General features: G+C 42.5%; 3 protein-coding genes across 10 annotated transcripts in view; 1 reads left to right on the top strand and 2 right to left on the bottom strand.

Moving 5' to 3' along the window:
- The window catches only part of sik3 (SIK family kinase 3), a 44,142-nt gene extending 38,040 nt beyond the window's left edge, over positions 1 to 6,102 (bottom strand). For all 3 annotated transcript variants that reach the window (XM_031573522.1, XM_031573524.1, XM_031573523.1), the window contains exon 1: positions 5,725 to 6,102. In XM_031573522.1, the coding sequence (XP_031429382.1) occupies positions 5,725 to 6,087 (363 nt within the window). In that variant the 5' untranslated portion in view covers positions 6,088 to 6,102. The remainder of the gene's footprint in view (positions 1 to 5,724) is intronic.
- A 1,964-nt stretch (positions 6,103 to 8,066) lies between these two features.
- Positions 8,067 to 12,805, top strand: LOC116221743. Its single transcript, XM_031572862.2, has 5 exons — positions 8,067 to 8,795; positions 8,976 to 9,531; positions 9,745 to 9,914; positions 10,173 to 10,461; positions 11,838 to 12,805. The coding sequence occupies exons 1-5, from the start codon at positions 8,769 to 8,771 to the stop codon at positions 12,803 to 12,805; spliced, it is 2,010 nt and encodes a 669-aa protein (XP_031428722.1). The 5' UTR covers positions 8,067 to 8,768.
- Positions 12,806 to 12,919: 114 nt separating this feature from the next.
- Positions 12,920 to 17,764, bottom strand: dcun1d5 (DCN1, defective in cullin neddylation 1, domain containing 5 (S. cerevisiae)). Of its 6 annotated transcripts, none has more exons than XM_031573526.2 (11): positions 17,644 to 17,764; positions 15,855 to 15,911; positions 15,655 to 15,697; positions 15,447 to 15,555; positions 15,079 to 15,170; positions 14,820 to 14,890; positions 14,452 to 14,543; positions 14,245 to 14,353; positions 13,979 to 14,083; positions 13,708 to 13,810; positions 12,920 to 13,379 (listed from the first exon to the last, which is right to left on the bottom strand). In XM_031573526.2, exons 4-11 carry the CDS (start codon positions 15,515 to 15,517, stop codon positions 13,324 to 13,326), a joined length of 699 nt encoding a protein of 232 aa, XP_031429386.1. In that variant the 5' UTR covers positions 15,518 to 15,555; positions 15,655 to 15,697; positions 15,855 to 15,911; positions 17,644 to 17,764; the 3' UTR covers positions 12,920 to 13,323. The 6 variants fall into 6 exon arrangements, with proteins under 6 accessions (XP_031429386.1, XP_031429385.1, XP_031429387.1 ...); XM_031573525.2 differs by lacking the exon at positions 17,644 to 17,764 and adding an exon at positions 16,304 to 17,633; XM_031573527.2 differs by lacking the exon at positions 17,644 to 17,764 and adding an exon at positions 16,114 to 16,254.
- Between the last annotated feature and the right edge of the window lie 688 nt (positions 17,765 to 18,452).

The following is an 18,452-nucleotide window of genomic DNA, read 5'->3' as shown; positions in this document are numbered from 1 at the left end:
AACGGTAAAGCCAGCCTCGGATTCAGCAGTGGGAAACCAGTAGAAGGGGGGAAGCTATGCGTTCTTTTATTGGGATCAAGCCCACTAACAGTCATTCCAGTGTGCACATACACACAAACACAATACAGCATCCTTTATATACTTTCTTGACTGTTACACAAACACAAGAAACAGCAAACACTGTCATTATCATTAACATTATCTTACCCGCTAACACACACACACACACACACACACACACAGAGGGGGGGGGGGTCTCTCAGATCTCCCATAATCACTGGCAGGCCTCAAACGAATCCACTATAGACCCCAGCGAGATGCCAGCGGTCAGTCAGCACACTGTGTGTGTTTGTGTTTGTGTGTGTATGTGTGTGTGTGCGCGCACGCACACTATGTGTGACATTGAGCGTGTGTATGTGTGTGTGCATGTAAAGCGATCCTGGAGAGATGAGCACGTCTCCGTGGAAAAAGCATCACGCGCCTTCAATGCTGCCACCCAATTTTCAAGGGGACCTGTGTCCCAGTGCTCTGCCTCTGTCCGTCTCTCTCTCTCGCTCTGCCTCTTTCTCTCGCTGTCTCTCTCTCTCGCTCTCTCTCGCTCTCTCTCTCTCGCTCTCTCTCTCTCTCTGACTGACACTCCATCCACCGTCGGACCACTGGGACACTGGGGGGGGGGGGGGGAGAAAAAGTCACCATCCTAAATATAGCTGCTGATACAGAGGGGTAAGTGGCCAGATACCAGAGCCCCTTGCTGGAGAGCTGAAGCAGGGGCAGTTCCGGAGGTAGAGATGGGTGAGGGGGGGGACTGGATTAATTCGGACAGAGGGAATGAAACCTAAGGGGTGATGGAACCTGGAGAAAGTCGGTGAACTGCGCGTGCGTCGAGTTAAAGGCCCCCTGCTCATCCTCCTCCGTCTTTGTGCTTTTGGGGTCTTTTGAACTCGAGAAGAAAGGCAGACGCCGCGGCGACGGCTGTTAAGATCAGAGACAGACGGACGAGCTGTGAGTAGGGGAAACCAGGTCTGATTAAATCACGGCAAAGTGACGATGCGCCGTCAAACACAGGAGATAAATGACCTCACAAGGAGAGGCGCACGGCAATTAATGTGGCCACCATTTTACTGCGCCTGTAATGGGTGACAGACTAACGCTTATCTAAGCACGAAAAATACACCAGAACGGAACGTGCTGGAACGAAATCTAACGCGCTCTGTCGTGCGATTAGGTGTGTGTGAGATGGAATTCTCACTTAAAACGTTAAACAAATGTCCACGGTCCTGATGAAAGGACAAGCTATCGTCATGCTTTAGAGTTAATCTGCTTGTCTTCAGAGAGCTGGGAACGTCTTTAAACAAGTGCTTCCCAGCAACTCCGTTGTCTAACATTTGGAACAAAAATTTAATTGAATTAGAATGCAGATGACTGAAGTCATAAAATATGCACGAGCTCCAAAACACATACCAGTACCCCTTGCCCTAAGGCAAAAATGTTAGAAACAAATAAATAAATGAAATGCTAAATAGCATGGGGTGAGTGGTTGCCCCTGGAATCTTCTCCATATGAGGACACACACACTCACACACAAGAACAGTAACTAAGGGGTAATGAAATCAAGTCAAGCATTGAGACTACAACTTGCCAAATTACTTGAGGAAGTAAATGAAATCTCGGCACGACACGCAGCTCCTGCCTGTTATCTAACTGCGCTTGTCAAGGCTGCTCTTCCCAGACACAAATCAAGAGTTCAAGAGAGGAGCAAGAACACACCCACCCACACAAACACATACATAACGAGAAAAGAAAAAAAATGATATGGGAGTTTGCCACATGCGGAGAGGTGCTATGATGTAAACCCCTAGGACAAGCCGGGGCTTGAGTCAGGCGCCCTCACGGGTGCTTGCCCCGTCCTGACTGCCTTACTGCTGCTGGCTGCTCTCTGCTAACCATACTGCTCACAAACTCACTCCCATCCCCAAACGCACAAAGGTAGGCTGACCGTGCTCGGCTGCCAGCTAGGCGCAACCCCGGCCTTGGCCAGCCAATACGCCAGGCTGCGGTAAGGTCACCAGGAGGGGGGGGGGGGGTTGTAACGCGCCTGGGCACACACCATACACTCTCCCTCACTCCCTCCCTCCCTCTCCTCTGTCCTTCTCCTCTGCCCCAATCCCTGACACAGTCACCTTCTCCTTGATTGTGGAAAAGGACCATAGGGCACTGATTAAGTATGACTAATGCTGGCTGGAAAGGTGTTGATGCGTGCATGCCTGAGTCTCTCTTACACTCTGTGTGTGTGTGAACTGCATCAGCAAACAGCTTCGGTGAGCCAGCCTAGTTAAATGCCCGGGAAAAAAAGGCATTGGCTTTTACAGGCAGTGTGCCTCCACGTGACGGCATCCTCCTGTCATAAAAGGACGATTTCTCTGTTTGTCATTGACGACAAGCACTGAAATGTAGAGCTGCATTTAGGCTAGGCAAAGTCCTGGAAAAGACAAAAGTGACAGACACCTCGCAGCGCGCTCGTGAGGGTTTGATGCCAATCTCATGCTCTTTCTTCCCTAATCTTTTATTTTTTATTTTCCAATCGAAAAGAGACACAAGAATGAGAGGAACACTCGAGTCTAGGGAGAAATAAAAATAGTGCTGGTCAAGGCCCCTCGATTCAGTATCATATCATTAGACATCAACGCTTCCTCTGTTGAGGCGGTTTACGAGAAGCAGGCCAACACCACCCCACTCAGCCAGCACGAGCATGAAATGACACTTCAATTGCACAAGTCGTCCTTGGAAGGACTTTGGATGCGCTTGCATGGATGAGGAAACAGCAGCCTTTTATTCACGCGAGTGCTGCTTCAGGGTTGGCTAGTGTGTAAGACTACAGGGTATAGGTGACTCTCCTCATTGCTCAACATTATTACTGTACGTTTGTGTGCCCGTGCGTGCTCTTGTGTGCGTGTGTGTCTATGTACGGCGGGTAATGACAGCCTATGAGTGATCATTGGTCTCATGCCTGGCCACTGATGTATAGTTCAAAAGTGCAAGTCTAGACCAAGACTATGGAAAGTATATTTAAAATGTAAATGTGCAGTGGTGCATATGCCCTGTTACGTCCAGAAAGATGTATCTACAGCAGAAATCTGTGTGTAACTTACGCTTGATTGTAAGAATATACGGTCATCACTGCTTTGAGTACCTTGGGAAAATAACACCACCGCACAAAATGTGTCAATTGAATTGCTGACTGGATTACTGAGGCGTCAGACAAACGTTTTAGTGACATCATCAAAAATGTGTGCATGCAGTTACCCTGACATCACTCACAGTCTTGCCTCAAAAGGATATTAGGAGCATGTAGTTGGTGACGGCCTCCAGTAGGCCTAACCATAGAATAGGGTCTGTCTATGCCACTTTAACAAGTGAATGAGAAAAAAAACACCATAAACATCCAAATTAAGTTAATCTCACTCTATGTAATTTGAAATTGGGTAAACTCTATCATTTCCAGTGAGTACAACTTAATCTGTTGCTGGCATGGCCTAGTTAATTTAGCCTAGTTATTGTTTAGCTGGCTAAGAAAGCATGGGGAATAGTTGCTAGGTGAAACGCATATCTGATGCCCTCTCTGCCAATGACCTCCGATTATACTTATTATACATCATACTCCTACAGTAGACCAACACCACTGCTGAGTAAAACTAACAACTATAAGCTTTACACTACAAGCCTAAAATATTGATAAAACCTTATAGGTAGCCTAATATATAATGTGTCCTTCATTCTAATGTAGTGGTTTAACTCACATAAAAGGATGAATTATCATTATAATGTGGAGGTTTACTTACATAACTCCCCTAAAAGGATGAATTATCAGGTTCATAATAAAAAACAATTTCTAATCAACAATGTTTCTAATCTCTAATGTCTACATTTCTGACTCCCATGCAATGCCCTAATAAGGAAGGTCTCTAAATGTCAAGACACCAACCAATGTCTTTCTGCTAGCAACAATGACAGGGATTGTGCCCGCTCTTATCACTTTTACTTTCCGTAGCCTGCTTCTGGTTTATGTATGTGCACCTGGCTGGTCTGACTATCTCTCTCTCTCTCTCTCTCTCTCTGTAGTGTCACAGCAGTGTCAGGTGATGGAAGAGCCATGCAGATGTTTGCTCAGGACATCACGTCCCTGCCTCTTTCCCAGCCATGCAATCAAGCGCTTTCATAACACTAGCATGGCCATAACGAAACTGACACTGCACATAAGCCGTTAATTGATGTGTCGTTCACAAAGACCCCTGACCAGGGTCAGCACTATAGATACATGGACCACGTGTCTGACACCTCTTTATCGGAGTGAAGCATCTCTCCAGAAACCTGTTTGTTGATTTCCCCCCACAACATTTGGGAAGAGCCCTTAAATACAGGTGTCTGATTGTCTGCCTTCCAATGCCAGGGAGTTCGAAGGTCTTAAGAGATACAAGATTTGTCAGCTTAGTTAAACTGGCTTACAGCCTAGGGCAAGTCCTCCCAGGTGACCTCTAGTGATCCACCAGTCAATCATGTTAAGAAGCATACAGGCCTCTGTATACTTGTGCTACATTTCCTCTGAATCATGAAAAATAAGGTGACAGTCATGATACAACTGTTGTGTTCTTTTGTCATTCTGAGTGTGTACATCACTGCAGAAGAGGAAAAACTCAAATATTGATAGAGACCTTTAGTTACTTACAGTAGGCTACACAAGTCCTCTGCCAACAGAACATCTGCCTACAAGACGCCCACACTATGCAAAAATCATGCATACTAACATGGATAGACGTCAATACGTGAGGAGAATTTTTCTTGATTATACATATGATTACTATGTCGTTAGATACGTTGTATACACTTACAACACAACACCCACTCCCCAAAACGGGCACTCACACGCACACACGCGCACACACGCACACACACGCACACACACACACACACAGCAAAACAAGCATCGTGCCAAACGGTAAAAGAAATGCTGACCCAAGCATTAACTCAGTAAAACGAAAAATGGTTAGTTCAACCTACCTGGATAGACAATGAAGAGCAGTGCATATTTGTCATCTTGCTACCAAGTACCACAACCAGCTAGCTAGCTAGCAAGCAAGCTAACAAATGTCCTGTGTGTTAACAAAACCACTTCTTGCGGGATCCCAAGTCTAAAGACTAAAACACTTCCTTTCATTTTAAATGTCAAGATCAAGGCTATTGTTTATTCGTCATGTATATAGCACTGATTAACAAACTGATAAATGTCATGAATATCTTTCCAGTGATAACCAAGAACCTCTTACAAATGAGCAAAGCCGTGGCGTTCATACTGACGCTAGAACCGGACTCATCTATGCTAGCTAGCAAACCATATCTTGTCTCTTCTCCCCGGCGCTACCCTTCTCTCAGTCCTTTGCGCTGACATGTCACCTAATTTCTCTCAATTATTGTAACACGGTTAAAAAAAACATAAGGTTTAGCGTTAGTAAGAATGCCGTTTTCTGTAATTTCATATTCCGAGTTTACACCCCCGCACTACGCAAAGCGACCAAGAGGGTTAGCCATAACCGCTCAATACAGCCCGAAGGCCCGATCTTCAGCCTAAGAAGAGACACCAGCTCGGCCCAACAATCAGATATGGATGCCTACAAAGCGATGACAACCTGGATATGATCGTTCTGTTTAACGCTTTATATGTCTTCTTACCTTAGCTTTTGTGATGACATGTGTAGCTAGTTTAACGACGGCGAAATTCCCCTTGCCGATGGTCCGCTCGATTTCGTAGTAGCCCACTCGGGCTGGGGGGGGCCTGCTGCCTGAAGGGTGGCCAGGGTTAGTGATGCACCCCGTTGCCGGGGAAGGTCTACCGGGGTGGTTGACCCCGGGTGATGGCTGTGCTCGGTTCTGGGCGCTGATACCTGCGGCCGGTCGGCTAGAGTGCGTAATCCCGGCCGCAGCGGACCCAGCTGCACCTCCGCTTGACACGGCCGCCATCTTCTTGCCTCTCTGCGGGAACAACAAGCAGCCTTGCGCAGCGCGCACCGCGGGCACGCCCCCGCCTTGCGTCATATTACGTAGACCAGCCCTCCGCAGCGCCCTCCCTAGGATGTAACTATAGCAACTACCGGCGTAACAATGACTTCATTCCTTCGAAAACGCACATTGTCGTCGCCTTGGCGACCGATCCTCACTTCGTCACATCATCCAAAGAATAAAATACCTTTTATCATATACTGTACGGATTTCACTGATTCTTAAAATATTTAGCTATATACTTCTGTATTTAACAGCGGTGACAATCCTTTGTGAAGTGCTTGTATCAGTGGAGAAAAAAAACACTATGCATTACCATGACAACAAAAGTGTCCCTGCCTGCCTCCTCTCTTGCCCCTCACCCTAGGGAACGCGCCCTGCTGGCAGGAATGTGAGCGGCGTGCACGCGCATCTCATGCACACGCTGCAAATACAAAGGAAAAGGTTCAGGGTAAGCAACCTGAGAAACAAAAAATCCTGCACTGAAATACACATTTAGAGTAAAGACGGGCAGAATAATTTCTTCAGAGATAACAAACTAGGCTTTTTCATTTTCTTCAAAAGTTGATCCTTTGGCTGACAACCTGACCTTGAATGAATTACTGCCAATAGACAATGCTGTATTTTGTCGTAGGCTATACTCTGCCAAGTCAGACAAATGAAAGTGGGTTTGCAGTTTTGGGGGGTGGTGGTCTACATGTAATTATACTGTCCAGAGAAGTGGTTGCATGTTGTTTAAGAAGTTGCCTGGTTGACTGAGTAATCCTGCTTGGAGCAACACCCCACCTGGACTCAGATGGACATTGTATAGGTACAAAACTAAGGTGACATTCCTTGTACTTTCCCATCAATAGTGTTTTTTTTTGGTTGAGGTTTATTATGTATTATGTAAGCACATACTTTTTGCAATAAACTTAATTCAGTGCATTTTGCTAGCATGTGACTTTTTTGTATTATGTTATATCTTATCTAAATTTCATAATTTTTTACAAAGTAATTTCAACTACTCCCTAGGGTAGCTTTGCTGTAGTTCAACTTCTCCCAGCGTGAAGTAATTGGTAGCTTGCAAAGTTACTTTCCAAGTAGCTTCCCCAACACTGTGTTTGAATATACCGGCATTTAGGACTCGAATATAAAATAAGATGGCAATGCAGGCTATCCAGACCATACACATACAGTACAGATCCAGACTATAGTGGCGTCGTAAGGTCCAATCACTCTGGACTATAGCCCCGCATAATTTAAACCTATCCCCGAGTTTTGCCCTGAAAACTGAGGTGTTTATAGCAAAACAACAGACAGACTGTGTAACAGAGTGGAGCTTGACTTCCGAAGGAGGGGGGAGTAATCAAGCGCCGCACAGTGCACACAAGGTTAGAAGACGTGCACCCAGATTTTAAAAAAAACAACAACAAACCTTCTTGGCTGTTTCAAGCAAATTTAAGGTAAATCGTTCGAATTATGTTGATGCCAAAAAAACATTTACTGATGTGACTATATAGCAACCCAGGCTAAATAGCCCTTACACCTGCGGTGAACTGACGGCCAAGTCTGTCAAGTGAAGGTCTCTCCCTCTCTCGGGTCAGTTAAGTTCAAATAGACTTGCTTTATTGACATGACCATTGCCAAAGTGCACGCGGGGAACAAAACACATATAGGCTATACAGGGATACAATAAATAAGTAAAAGAAAAATTATTTTCTGTTTGGTCACGCATGTTATATTAAGATCTAGGTAGATACACCTTCCCAACCGACTAAAGCTGATCTCCCTTCAAAAAAGAAAAAAAGGCAATGAGCCTCAGGCAAACTTTACTTAGCCCCCGATCTTATCAATAGCTAGAAACGTCCCCTAAGCTATATTAGGCGTATCCTGATTTGTGACCTATCCTGTCATGTGTAAACTACAGGTATAAAATAACTCATATGAGAAGTTAGCTTAATGAACCAGTCCGGGAATGAGTTGGTAAATATTTTAGCAGTTTTATCATCTCGTAACCCTAAAACAGACTGGGGAACATCTCTTCAGTCCACGACTCTTTCGAGGACATCATGTTGTATGACCAAAACGAATAAACAGCGACATCTGCTGCTCGTTAAACGACTAGACTACAACCTCGTCGCTTGGTCGTAGGCTGTGGTGTCGGGAAAGTGCGCTAGAATTACCCCTCTCTTCTTTGCTTGCATCTTCCTCCTAACCATCATCACCGCCACCAGTGTTCTTAGTGCAATGGAACATCACTAAACAAGTAAAAAAACACTAATCTGCATAATGGAAAATACAAATGGAAAGTTCTAACAAATCACCAAAACTACAACTTCAAACGTACTGAAATGGTTTTAAAGCACAATCAAATATGTGTTTTCTTTACTTTCTCTCATACAAGAACCCTAATCTATCTGATGGGGTGTTCTGGAACCCTTAAGGAATAATAAAGACATATTTTTGGAGAGTGCTCCATCCAGATCCTTTGGCTATAAAACTTTTGGGTAGTGTTTGGGTTGGGTTAAAAACTATAGAGGATAAAAGGAGTGTCATCAGAACCATAGTTTTAAGATTTCCGGCTGTTTACTCATCTCCTTGGGGTTAATCTTTACACTGTGAGGAGAGCATTAACAGACATGTGAGAACTGTCATCCTGGTCATGTGCACACTGCACTTTGCACTGTTACAAGGGGGAAACAACACAGGCATACGCTGTGCTGCATCTAATTATCATGTCCACTTCTTTTTGTGAAAAACCGGTAAGATGATACAAATATTTCAATATTGTAATTACAATATATAAGTATAATTTCAAAGGGTAATGTTAATCAATAACATCAACCACTCAACCACCACAAAATCCATCTTATGTTTGGTATTGTTCTGCTTATATGGTGGTAGACTTTTCATTTCAATCTCAATACAATTTTTTTTCTTAGGATATAATGGAGATAACCTTTAAAGTGTTGAAGTTCATGCTTCTCTCTTTGCCTTGGTGGACGAGTGACCAAGTTGCACAGGCCAGTCCATTCACCCTCTGTGAGTGGAACTTTCCACAAAAGCCTAGTGAGAATGAAAACACAGCAAACCACAGCCTGCAAGTAAACTGCTCAGGGCTGGGCCTCGGGTCTGCGCCTTCAACCCTGCCCTCTCAGATTAAATCCCTGGATCTGAGTTATAACAACATAACTGAAATCAAGCGGTTTGACTTCACACACCACTTATGTCCTATCTCCCAGCTCATCCTCAGCCACAACTCCCTTGGAAAGATTGATGACGGGGCTTTGTCCAGCCTGCACGGACTGCAAGAACTGAATCTCAGCAGCAACATTCTTGGGGTTGTGACAGAGGGAATGTTTCAGGGACTAAGGAACCTCAAAGTGCTTGATTTGAGACATAACCAACTACGATGGATCCACAAGATGGCATTTACTGACCTGGCCAACTTGGAGGACTTGTGGCTTCAGAACAATAACCTTCGTACTGTCCCAGACGGTAAGAGGTGACTTGATAATATTTAGTATTCCAGCTTTATACGACACCAAGTTGATCAACAGATGTTTTGTGATGAGAGCATGAGTTGAAGTTATGAATTCCACAGTAGTAATTTAATATAGCCTATAGCTTTTTTATTATCTCTCTAAACTCTATACTTATCACCAGAGTAAAAATATAAAGAAAATAATCTTTATTTTGTTATTATTTCAGCCATTAACGTACTGACTGGACTGAAAACTTTGTCATTGGGAACCAATAGTCTTTCTCAGCTGCTGGCTGGAGATCTCAATCACTGCCCAGATCTAAAGATACTACAACTGGAGGACAACCAGATCTCAACTTTGGCTGCTGAAGCATTCCAAAACCATGAAAATCTGAAGGTGATGGCATCTGAATATTACCAGATGAAGTGATGGGAATTGATGTTTGATTCATGAATGTAGCGTAGATCGTACCTGCAAAAGTAAACAAAACTCAAAATGATAACATAACGATAAGGTTATAATGGGCTTACAAACTAATGGCAAAACCATTTGAGTTTGTCAGTGGCAGAAACAAGCCATTTATCTGTTGACTCCAAGGTTAATATAATGTAGAATAGGTCAATATAGGTCCAAATATATTCTGTTCCCTAACAGAGAGTTGATTTAAGTTTCAACCAGCTGGGGGAGCTCCACGACACCACGGTGAAGTTTCTCTGGGAGCGGGGAGTCGACCTGCGTCTCCATGGCAACCCCCTCAAATGTGACTGCGGATCTGAGCAGACGAGCGGGGGTCCTGTGTGGCTGACTGATGGGGTGTTGTGCCAGGGGACATTCGGATCCCTGCAGGGGGAGAGGGCACCTCTGAGGGTCCATACAACAGTCGTCCTTACTGGGGTTCCAGGGAAGTCTCTGACGATGCCGTGCAGGGACAATTACAATGGAAGTGAGTCCACCACTAGAGGGCCTTCTTGTCAAATATCTTCACGTCTTGAATCGTTTGCATTTTTTTGCTTGTATACAGTAGAAATAGTCTTGATGGTAGTGTATCATAATGACGGGTCTAAAATCAGTACTAGCTCTATTGTGTATATCTGAAATGAGAGCATGTACACAACCGGTCTAAAGTTTGGAATCACCCAGAAATGGACAGAGTTCCAGGAAAACTCATATTCTATCAATCAAATCAGGTGCAGAATTCATTGAAAATATAGTCAAGACATTGAAAAAGTTAGAAATAATGATTTCTGATGAAATAACAATTTTGTGGTTGAAAATTTTATTTCATCAAAGAATCCTCCATTTGCAGTAATGACAAACTCTGCAGCATTACAGCTTGACTGCTTCTTCACTAAATAGATCTTACATAATTTGGAGCAACTGGGTCTGGGTGCTGTAGGATCAAATTGGCTCTAGTCAAGTGCCGTCTACAAGGTATGGCATGGCATTAAAGTTATGTTAAAATGAGGTTATAGCCTTCCTTGGTAATGATTTCTTCTTCTCTTTACAAAATACATACTTTACTAGCACCAAACCCTCAGTCCATCTTATTTCCTCTACCATACTTGCGAGATGGTGTCAAGCACTCCTCCAGCATCTTTTCACTGCGATCCAAACAACGCAACATCTTCCAAGCAATATCTGTTTCCTTTCGCCAATGTTAGTCTTTTCCTTTCCTTGGCCAGCCTCAGACATGTGATTTTCTTTAAATTCTTGAAGGCCAACATTCCAGAGCTTATTTATTTCTGACGAGGAGACTAGTGTTTTATGGGTACTATTTACTCAAGTCAAGGACCTGTAAAGCAGCTGGTGTAGCTTGCAGTTTTACTTTCTTCGAACAATATAATATAATGTATTGAAGCATTTCTGAAGAAAGCTCTTCCTCTTTGACTTTCCTAGACCATAATCAATTCGATAAGTGCTGATGCTCTCAATACTCAAGTAGCACAAAGGCCAGTTTTTATTGCTTCCTTAAAAAGCACAAAAGTCGCACACATGTAATAGCAAAAGGGGTTTCTAAGGATGAATTAGCCTTTTTACACAAGATTATTTTGGATAAGCTAACATAATCTGCCATGGAAACGCAGGATTGATGGTGGCAGAAACTGGGCCTTTCACATCTATGTAGATATTCCATTCAAAATCAGCCATTTCAAGCTGTGGTCTACACTGTCTACACTATATTTCTGATCAATTTATGTTATTTCAACAACAAAAGCAGGGACATTTCTCAGTGATTCCAAACTGTTGAACATATTCTGATGAACATGATGATGTGCATATTCTGATTAACAACTAAAACTTTCCCATTCTCACACGCAGGAATGGTTAAGTATTGGAAGACCCCTGTCGGATGGCTGACAAGCCGAAGCTCCTGTGACAGCTACAGTGACATGAAATGCCTCTGCAATGGAAGTCTGACTATACTGAACTTTAGCTGCCAGTACAATGGGCTTTATTACTGCTTTCAAGAGGACAAACAAGAAAGAGTCATCATCCCATACAGAGTTCTAGCACTGGGCTCCTGTCAGAATCCCATGCGTAAACCAAGGTTGTCCAGAGAAGTTAAGGTTGACACACAAGACACAGTTTCTGATAGTCACTTCACAGCTGCTGTGACATCATCTGTGTTGGTGACCTTTCTTGGAGGGTTTGCCCTTGGCACGTTCAGCAGATCCCATCTCGTCAGATGCCTGCAGAATGCAAAGTCACGTTTACAACTAAAAGGGGGCAATCGCCGCAGGACCTCAGAGGACAACACTGACCAAATCTCTATGAGGACAAGCCCCTCGGGATTCAACAGCTCCAACTTCAGGAACGAGATCTCCCTGGATGGTGATGACGCGAGCACAACACACTCTTCTCCTGTCAAAGCTCCAAGGAGCTTCCGCTCGAAGAGGGAGCAGGCAGAGGAGAGTGCACACCAGGAGGACGTTGACAGCCAGGAAGGCTCCAGCAGTGCAGTTCCATCCAACAGAAATCAGGAACCTCCAGGAACAAACCTCCCACCGGATGACCAGGTGCCACCAAGGCCGGCAAGACGGAGCAGAGTGATTAAGCTCTACAACTACGATGAAGAGGGCCATCATTATGGCCACATCAGGGACCCAGAAGGGGACATTGACGGTGCACCGCAGCCTAAGCAGAGGGTACGATCTCTGAACCGCCTTAACGCCATCATGGGCTCCGTGGAGACACCAGACCTCAGCACACACACACATCTGCAAACACAGCCAGACCCAGAGTCCGAACTGGGCCAGTCAAGTGAGGAGGGATCAGTTGAAATCTGAGGCTGTGAAAGTGATCCCATTCGTAATGTACTATCCTAATCACAAGTTGAGACTTTGTACACATCTATTTTGTCTCAATAAATACAATACAATTTCAATAAATACAGACTTTGATACAATTTAATTCTTTATTTTTCCTTTGAAAACACTATAAACAAGGTAAGACTCGAAAAAGGAAAAACAAAATATTACAGAAACAAATAAATTGCCCAGTAGATCTTACAACACTGGCTATGTAACCATTGCAACAATATGCAAGACATACGAAAAATAGTTCCCCCTTTTAGGTTTGTCCTTCTTCCTGTACTGAACTTCTTTTTTTCTTTTTAATTAAACACTGAAGAAGTCTCTTAAGAGCATATTTCACTCTCACCTTCCACTGAGACAGAGGAGAGGTGACCCGTGGGAGGTGTGTGTTGTGTGTTTTACTTAAGTTACTTATTTCGTTTTTGTCGGAAGAGAGGGAGAACATCCTCCTGTGTGCTTCGTCTCCTCAAATGGCACGCTCCCCTCTTCCGCTATAATGCCGACCGAGCCTTCTGCCACTCCACAAACTCATCCAGCAGCACGGGCCCTAGGGCAAGGTCATGAAAACAGCTGGGTTAAAAGAGAGAATCCAGGCCATCAGAGTAATGGAAGGCTCATTTTGGAAAATGTGACAATCTACCAGTGCCTTATCTAATTGCCTGGTTTCGGTCATCTACATCAACATCATATCACTTAAGGGATGATGGGAAAATCAACTAAAAAGGATTTATACTTAAACTTTAGTAATGAATAATCAATAAAAAAACTTGAAGTAAATCCTTTTAGTGTCAGTGATCAAGAGACAAAGGACAGAACAGAAAGACAATACAAGAGAATAATTCTGATGACTATTAGGAAAAGTATAAGACACTCACAGGCTCCGTCCTCATCATAGTTACTGAGGTCAGCATTGACAGTGCGACTGAACTCTAGAACGTTGTACCACTGGTCCTTGTTCATAACTTTATACTTGGATTGCTATGGAACAAAGACAACAGGATTTTCATCCAACAACACCCTAAAAACAGTCAAACACACACCACAGTAAGTCTGTGCAGTTTCTAATGTGAAAGTGTAATCTTCGTAAAAAAAAAAAAAACATTCCCTATGCATGTCGTGAATCACCTGCTGGCAAATACCACATACCTCCAAGAACTGATGAAAGACAGGGAATAAGGGCCACGTCCTTCCTAAGATTAAAGCTAGCATTGATTTTGCTGTGTCCATATCCAAACTTCTCTGGTCTTTGTCCTGCAGAGAGGGGAAAATGTACACGTACAGTGTTTGTCTCTTTTATACAAAGGCATTCTAAAGCATGCAGCAATAACACAGTTCTCTTACTCATAATCACACCAAATAATTTCATACAATATATCTATAATGAATAATCACAGTTGATAAAGAGTCCTCACCCGAGCAAAATCAAAGGCATATCTGTAGATGTGCCTGAACACTACACTGTCGTTGAGTTGAGACCTTAAGTAGTCCAGCTTGCCTTGTACCCTCTCTGTGCAGTCGCATCTGTGATGGAGCGGGAAAAGAACGGGATTAAAGCCATGCATTGAGATTACATGTACACACAGACTGATACCTTGATAGGAACAGAGGCAGGCACTTACTGCAGTGAGGTCATCCCCTTTAGCCACTCCTCTTTAGTGAAGAAACCCATATTTTCTGCCTCTAGTTTCCAAGCCAACACCAACATTACAATCTGCAAAGGCAATGAGAAGTTGTGCACACAAATTAGGTGAGAATCTGGTTAGAATATATCTATATATAAAATTCATCAATATATTATTTTATTTGCTTTAACTTAGTTATGTTGGCTACAATGTTAATAATAATAACTAGTAGTTACAGAGAAAGCTTTCAAGCTACTTCAGCAAAAGAAAGTGATGTCTGATAGTTTGATTTTGGTAACCAACATGTCTGACTGACAGACTGGTATCATTTCTTTCCCATGTAGAAAAATACCATGGGGGCTTACATTCTCCGGCTCCACACCAATATCTTCACAAAACTTCTCCATTCCCTCTGGTCCCACCACTTCATCTGTACCTAAGAAAGGAATCGATTACAAGACTTAAAGGTTTAAGGTTATAGAACAAACAGAGCCTCCATTAAAGAGGTTTGTCTCTGTCTTACTATACCAAAATCTAAGCTTTGTGTAAGACTGTAAGATACTTGTTTTAATATAATATTTTGTTTCATGCTTCCATTATTAATGTGTTGCATCGGCAAATTACCTGCATATTCATAAAACCAGGCGAGGCACTTTTTATTGGAGAACTGATCCTCTGGGTTTATCAGTCTACTTGATGTTTGAGTTCTGCAGTAACTAAAGAGAATTTGGGGAAATTTTAAGTAATAATTTAATGACAATTAATGATTTACAGCAAGTGTTCAGCAAGGTAATGGAAAATTCCTTCCAATAATTGTAATTGTTTAATTCTAGAGTTTGCATAGCAATGGCAATGCCCATTCACACACACTCACATGCACACACCGAATGAAGCAATGCCAATGATGAGGGCCTACTTGCTAACTTTTCTAATGAAGTGTACTGTTGTGCAAAATATCATGACCACCATTTTAAAAAGCCAAACAAATTTACCTGGTAATTTTACACTTTCTAAGACCAGAGTCGTCGGAACCAGAGGACTTTCTCTTCTTTTTCACAGGCATAATGGAGTCACCAAAACGGTTGGCTATTTGTGCTGGCTCTAGAAAATTTCAGGAAAACGTAACGGCTCGGATTGACGTCAAGCTCCTCAAGCGTCTCAAGGCAGAGCACAAAATAACATAGACCTGGTTAACCTTACCAATGTATCTACGATCACCGTACCCATTCAAGTCTACCAGGTTCTACAATAAAAAGAAGAGGACGTTACCTAAAATTTGTATGGAAAGAAAACAGGTACAGAAAACATGCACAATGAATGTATCGCCCAAAGCCCTGACAGCTGCAGCGGTCTTTTGTCTACTGCAAACACTGACAGAAAATGCAAAACCATCCACTTACGAGTTGGTCCAGTGTTTGAGATACCTTCTTTATATCAGCCAGTCCGAATAGTTTTTCCTGAAAGAGAACGTCTCAGACAATTACATGGCTTGTGCAACATGGGAATTCGCGGTAATGCACCAAAATAGGCGTTTCCTAATGTACAAGATGTTCTCCATTCAAATGGTAAGACAACATCTACTTGCGACAGTAGAACCGACGCATAAAAACGTTTTAAAACTGTACATTTGACAGTTGGGGCAGCTGTCAATTAACGTACCGGTGATCAGATGATATCCTCAAATCCTACGATGAGAGACACAGCTAGCACATGAAATGTTATGATTGGCTAAAGCACGCAGGACAATCAGCTAACATTAATGCCTTGAAGTACAAGTGGCGGTGCTGTCAGCGGCCCCTTAACTGCACCCCATACACACATTTAGTCTACAACCAAATTAAATATGCACCATGGTTCGAAGCGGTCCTGCAGAATCACGGATGCCTGTCCTTGCCGTGAAGTAGCATTACAGACAACTGCGTCACTAAATGCATTGATGCTAAGCGGGCGACGTGACGCTAGCTTCCTCACCTGCTAGCAAGACATAAAACTGGAAACTATTCCGCGGGGTACAGACCCTGTATGACTGTTGGCATTGCTTATTCTTACTTGACATCTATTGTGTACACTCGAACAGTGTTTTTTGAATGATCAGTGAAATGAAACCAGTCAATATATGTCAATACACAATGTCAATATATTTGACAGAACAATTTAACACAAATGTACTCTATACCAAACATTAGCAAGCGCTATATAAACAATCGCCTAATATATCTGTCTATTTGTTGGCCTGTCCTTGGTTTATCATACAAAGATAGCAGGCAAAACTGCTTTTGACTTAATATTCGCTAGGTAGCAAGTGACGTAAGTTAACTTGCGTAAACAAGTACATTTTCTGATCAACTAAATTGTATGTTAGCTAATGTGGTTAAATTAAGTCACAGCAATTGAGTAAATCATGTGGTCGGTAACATAAACTTCACTGTATCGCCATCCTATTGAGTTTACTCCTAATGTACATTTCTAAGGCTTGGGACCTATTTAATGACAAATTAATGGTAAGCAACTAACCGCTCAGAGCCTTATACGTATTAACTAGGTGCTGAATCCTTCCCTTATTACGCTAATGTTAGACAATCTGACGAACAAATGATAACTTCCAAGGCTTTCATGGCCATTTTCTGCAGACTGCAATTACCAACTAGCTTTACAGTAACATCTCACTAGCGTGCGTCCTGTTTGATTAATGTTAACATTACCAAGCCACAGCTAACAAGTGAAAGCTAAATGTCGATCATAAAACTGCAGGCCTAAATCTGACCGACACAATATTAGGTGCCGTAGGTTACGTGCTAGCTATGCTAACTGTTCACGTAGGTTTTCAGTCACAACTAACATCTCTTGCAAACAAATCTGGCCACAGAACCTTTGACGTTAGCTAAAAAGCTCACTGGTCATTACCTACATATCTCATAATAAACAATCTATCGAAACATAGTTGCACATAATTGTATAAGCTGAGGTCTGTACATAAACATCTTAGCCAGGTTAACCTGCTAAAATTGCTTAAAATATATAACGTTAGCTATGCTAGCTAACTCTGCTAGCTAGCGTTATCTAACCGGTTGGCATGCAACTTATTATTCACTAAAGCTAGCTACTTCATTCATGAATAACGTCTGTATTTTAGTACAGTTTAGTTATAGATGGACAGGGTATTGATAGAAGGAAGAGGTATTCTCAAACCTTGAATTTCGTTATGAAAATGTCCTTTTATAAGTATTCACAGAAGTCAGTTCATGGCGAACGGTTCACTTCAACTGATGTGAAAATAGACAAGCTTGCTAACAACAATGTGAATAAAACGACATAAGAAATCGTCAGAGTAATACATTTCCGGTGTCATTTCCGGGGACGTCACAAGCACGCGACACTTCCCTTTCATCTTTAAATGTATAAATAGTAATAATTGGATGTGTGTGTACGCACAGGCGATGCATACCCATTGACTATTTGCAAAACCATTATGTTTTTAATAGGTGGGTGAATATATTCCTATTCTCTTGCGCACAATCATTAGTACAAGTGGACTACTGATTGTGTTTTAATTTTAATATATCAAGGCCTATATTGAAATGTAGTTTTAACTGATAGCCCTATTATTTGCAGTCTTTATATGAATACAATGTGGCTGTCAAAGACACCGCTATAAATTATCTTAAAATAATTTCTACTTCTCCAGTTTGGGGTGAGCTTATTTATTTCAAAATCGTCTCTCAAACACGTTGCACATTATATGTTGATGATATAGTATAATTCTTTTCATCAAGTCTAGAATGAAGCACTTTATTCCTTTTTAAAACCTGGTAATGGAATATTGGGTAATGCAGGCTGTCACAGAACAGGAAAATGCCATTGGCTTTGCTTCTCTTCTGGTTCAGTGAATAATCCTGCCTGAATGGGAATCATCCAGCCATGGAAATCAGTGTTTTAGCAATCACAAAACAGTTCTAAAACGATTGAAAGAATATACTTCATCTCCAAATATTATTGCA

Source organism: Clupea harengus, chromosome 9, assembly GCF_900700415.2.
Source record: "Clupea harengus chromosome 9, Ch_v2.0.2, whole genome shotgun sequence".
Lineage (NCBI taxonomy): Eukaryota > Metazoa > Chordata > Actinopteri > Clupeiformes > Clupeidae > Clupea > Clupea harengus.
Note: the sequence above shows the minus strand (reverse complement) of the source record. Positions and strands in the feature narration are given on the sequence as shown.

Coding starts and splice junctions, on each gene's coding strand:
- dcun1d5 (XM_031573525.2), bottom strand. Junction 15,698..15,854: donor CTCAAACACTGGACCAACTC/GTAAGTGGATGG, acceptor TTTTTATTGTAG/AACCTGGTAGACTTGAATGG. Junction 15,556..15,654: donor CGGTGATCGTAGATACATTG/GTAAGGTTAACC, acceptor GAAATTTTCTAG/AGCCAGCACAAATAGCCAAC.
- LOC116221743 (XM_031572862.2), top strand. CDS start 8,769: ATGTCCACTTCTTTTTGTGAAAAACCG. Junction 8,796..8,975: donor CTTCTTTTTGTGAAAAACCG/GTAAGATGATAC, acceptor TTTTTTTCTTAG/GATATAATGGAGATAACCTT. Junction 9,532..9,744: donor CCTTCGTACTGTCCCAGACG/GTAAGAGGTGAC, acceptor TTATTATTTCAG/CCATTAACGTACTGACTGGA.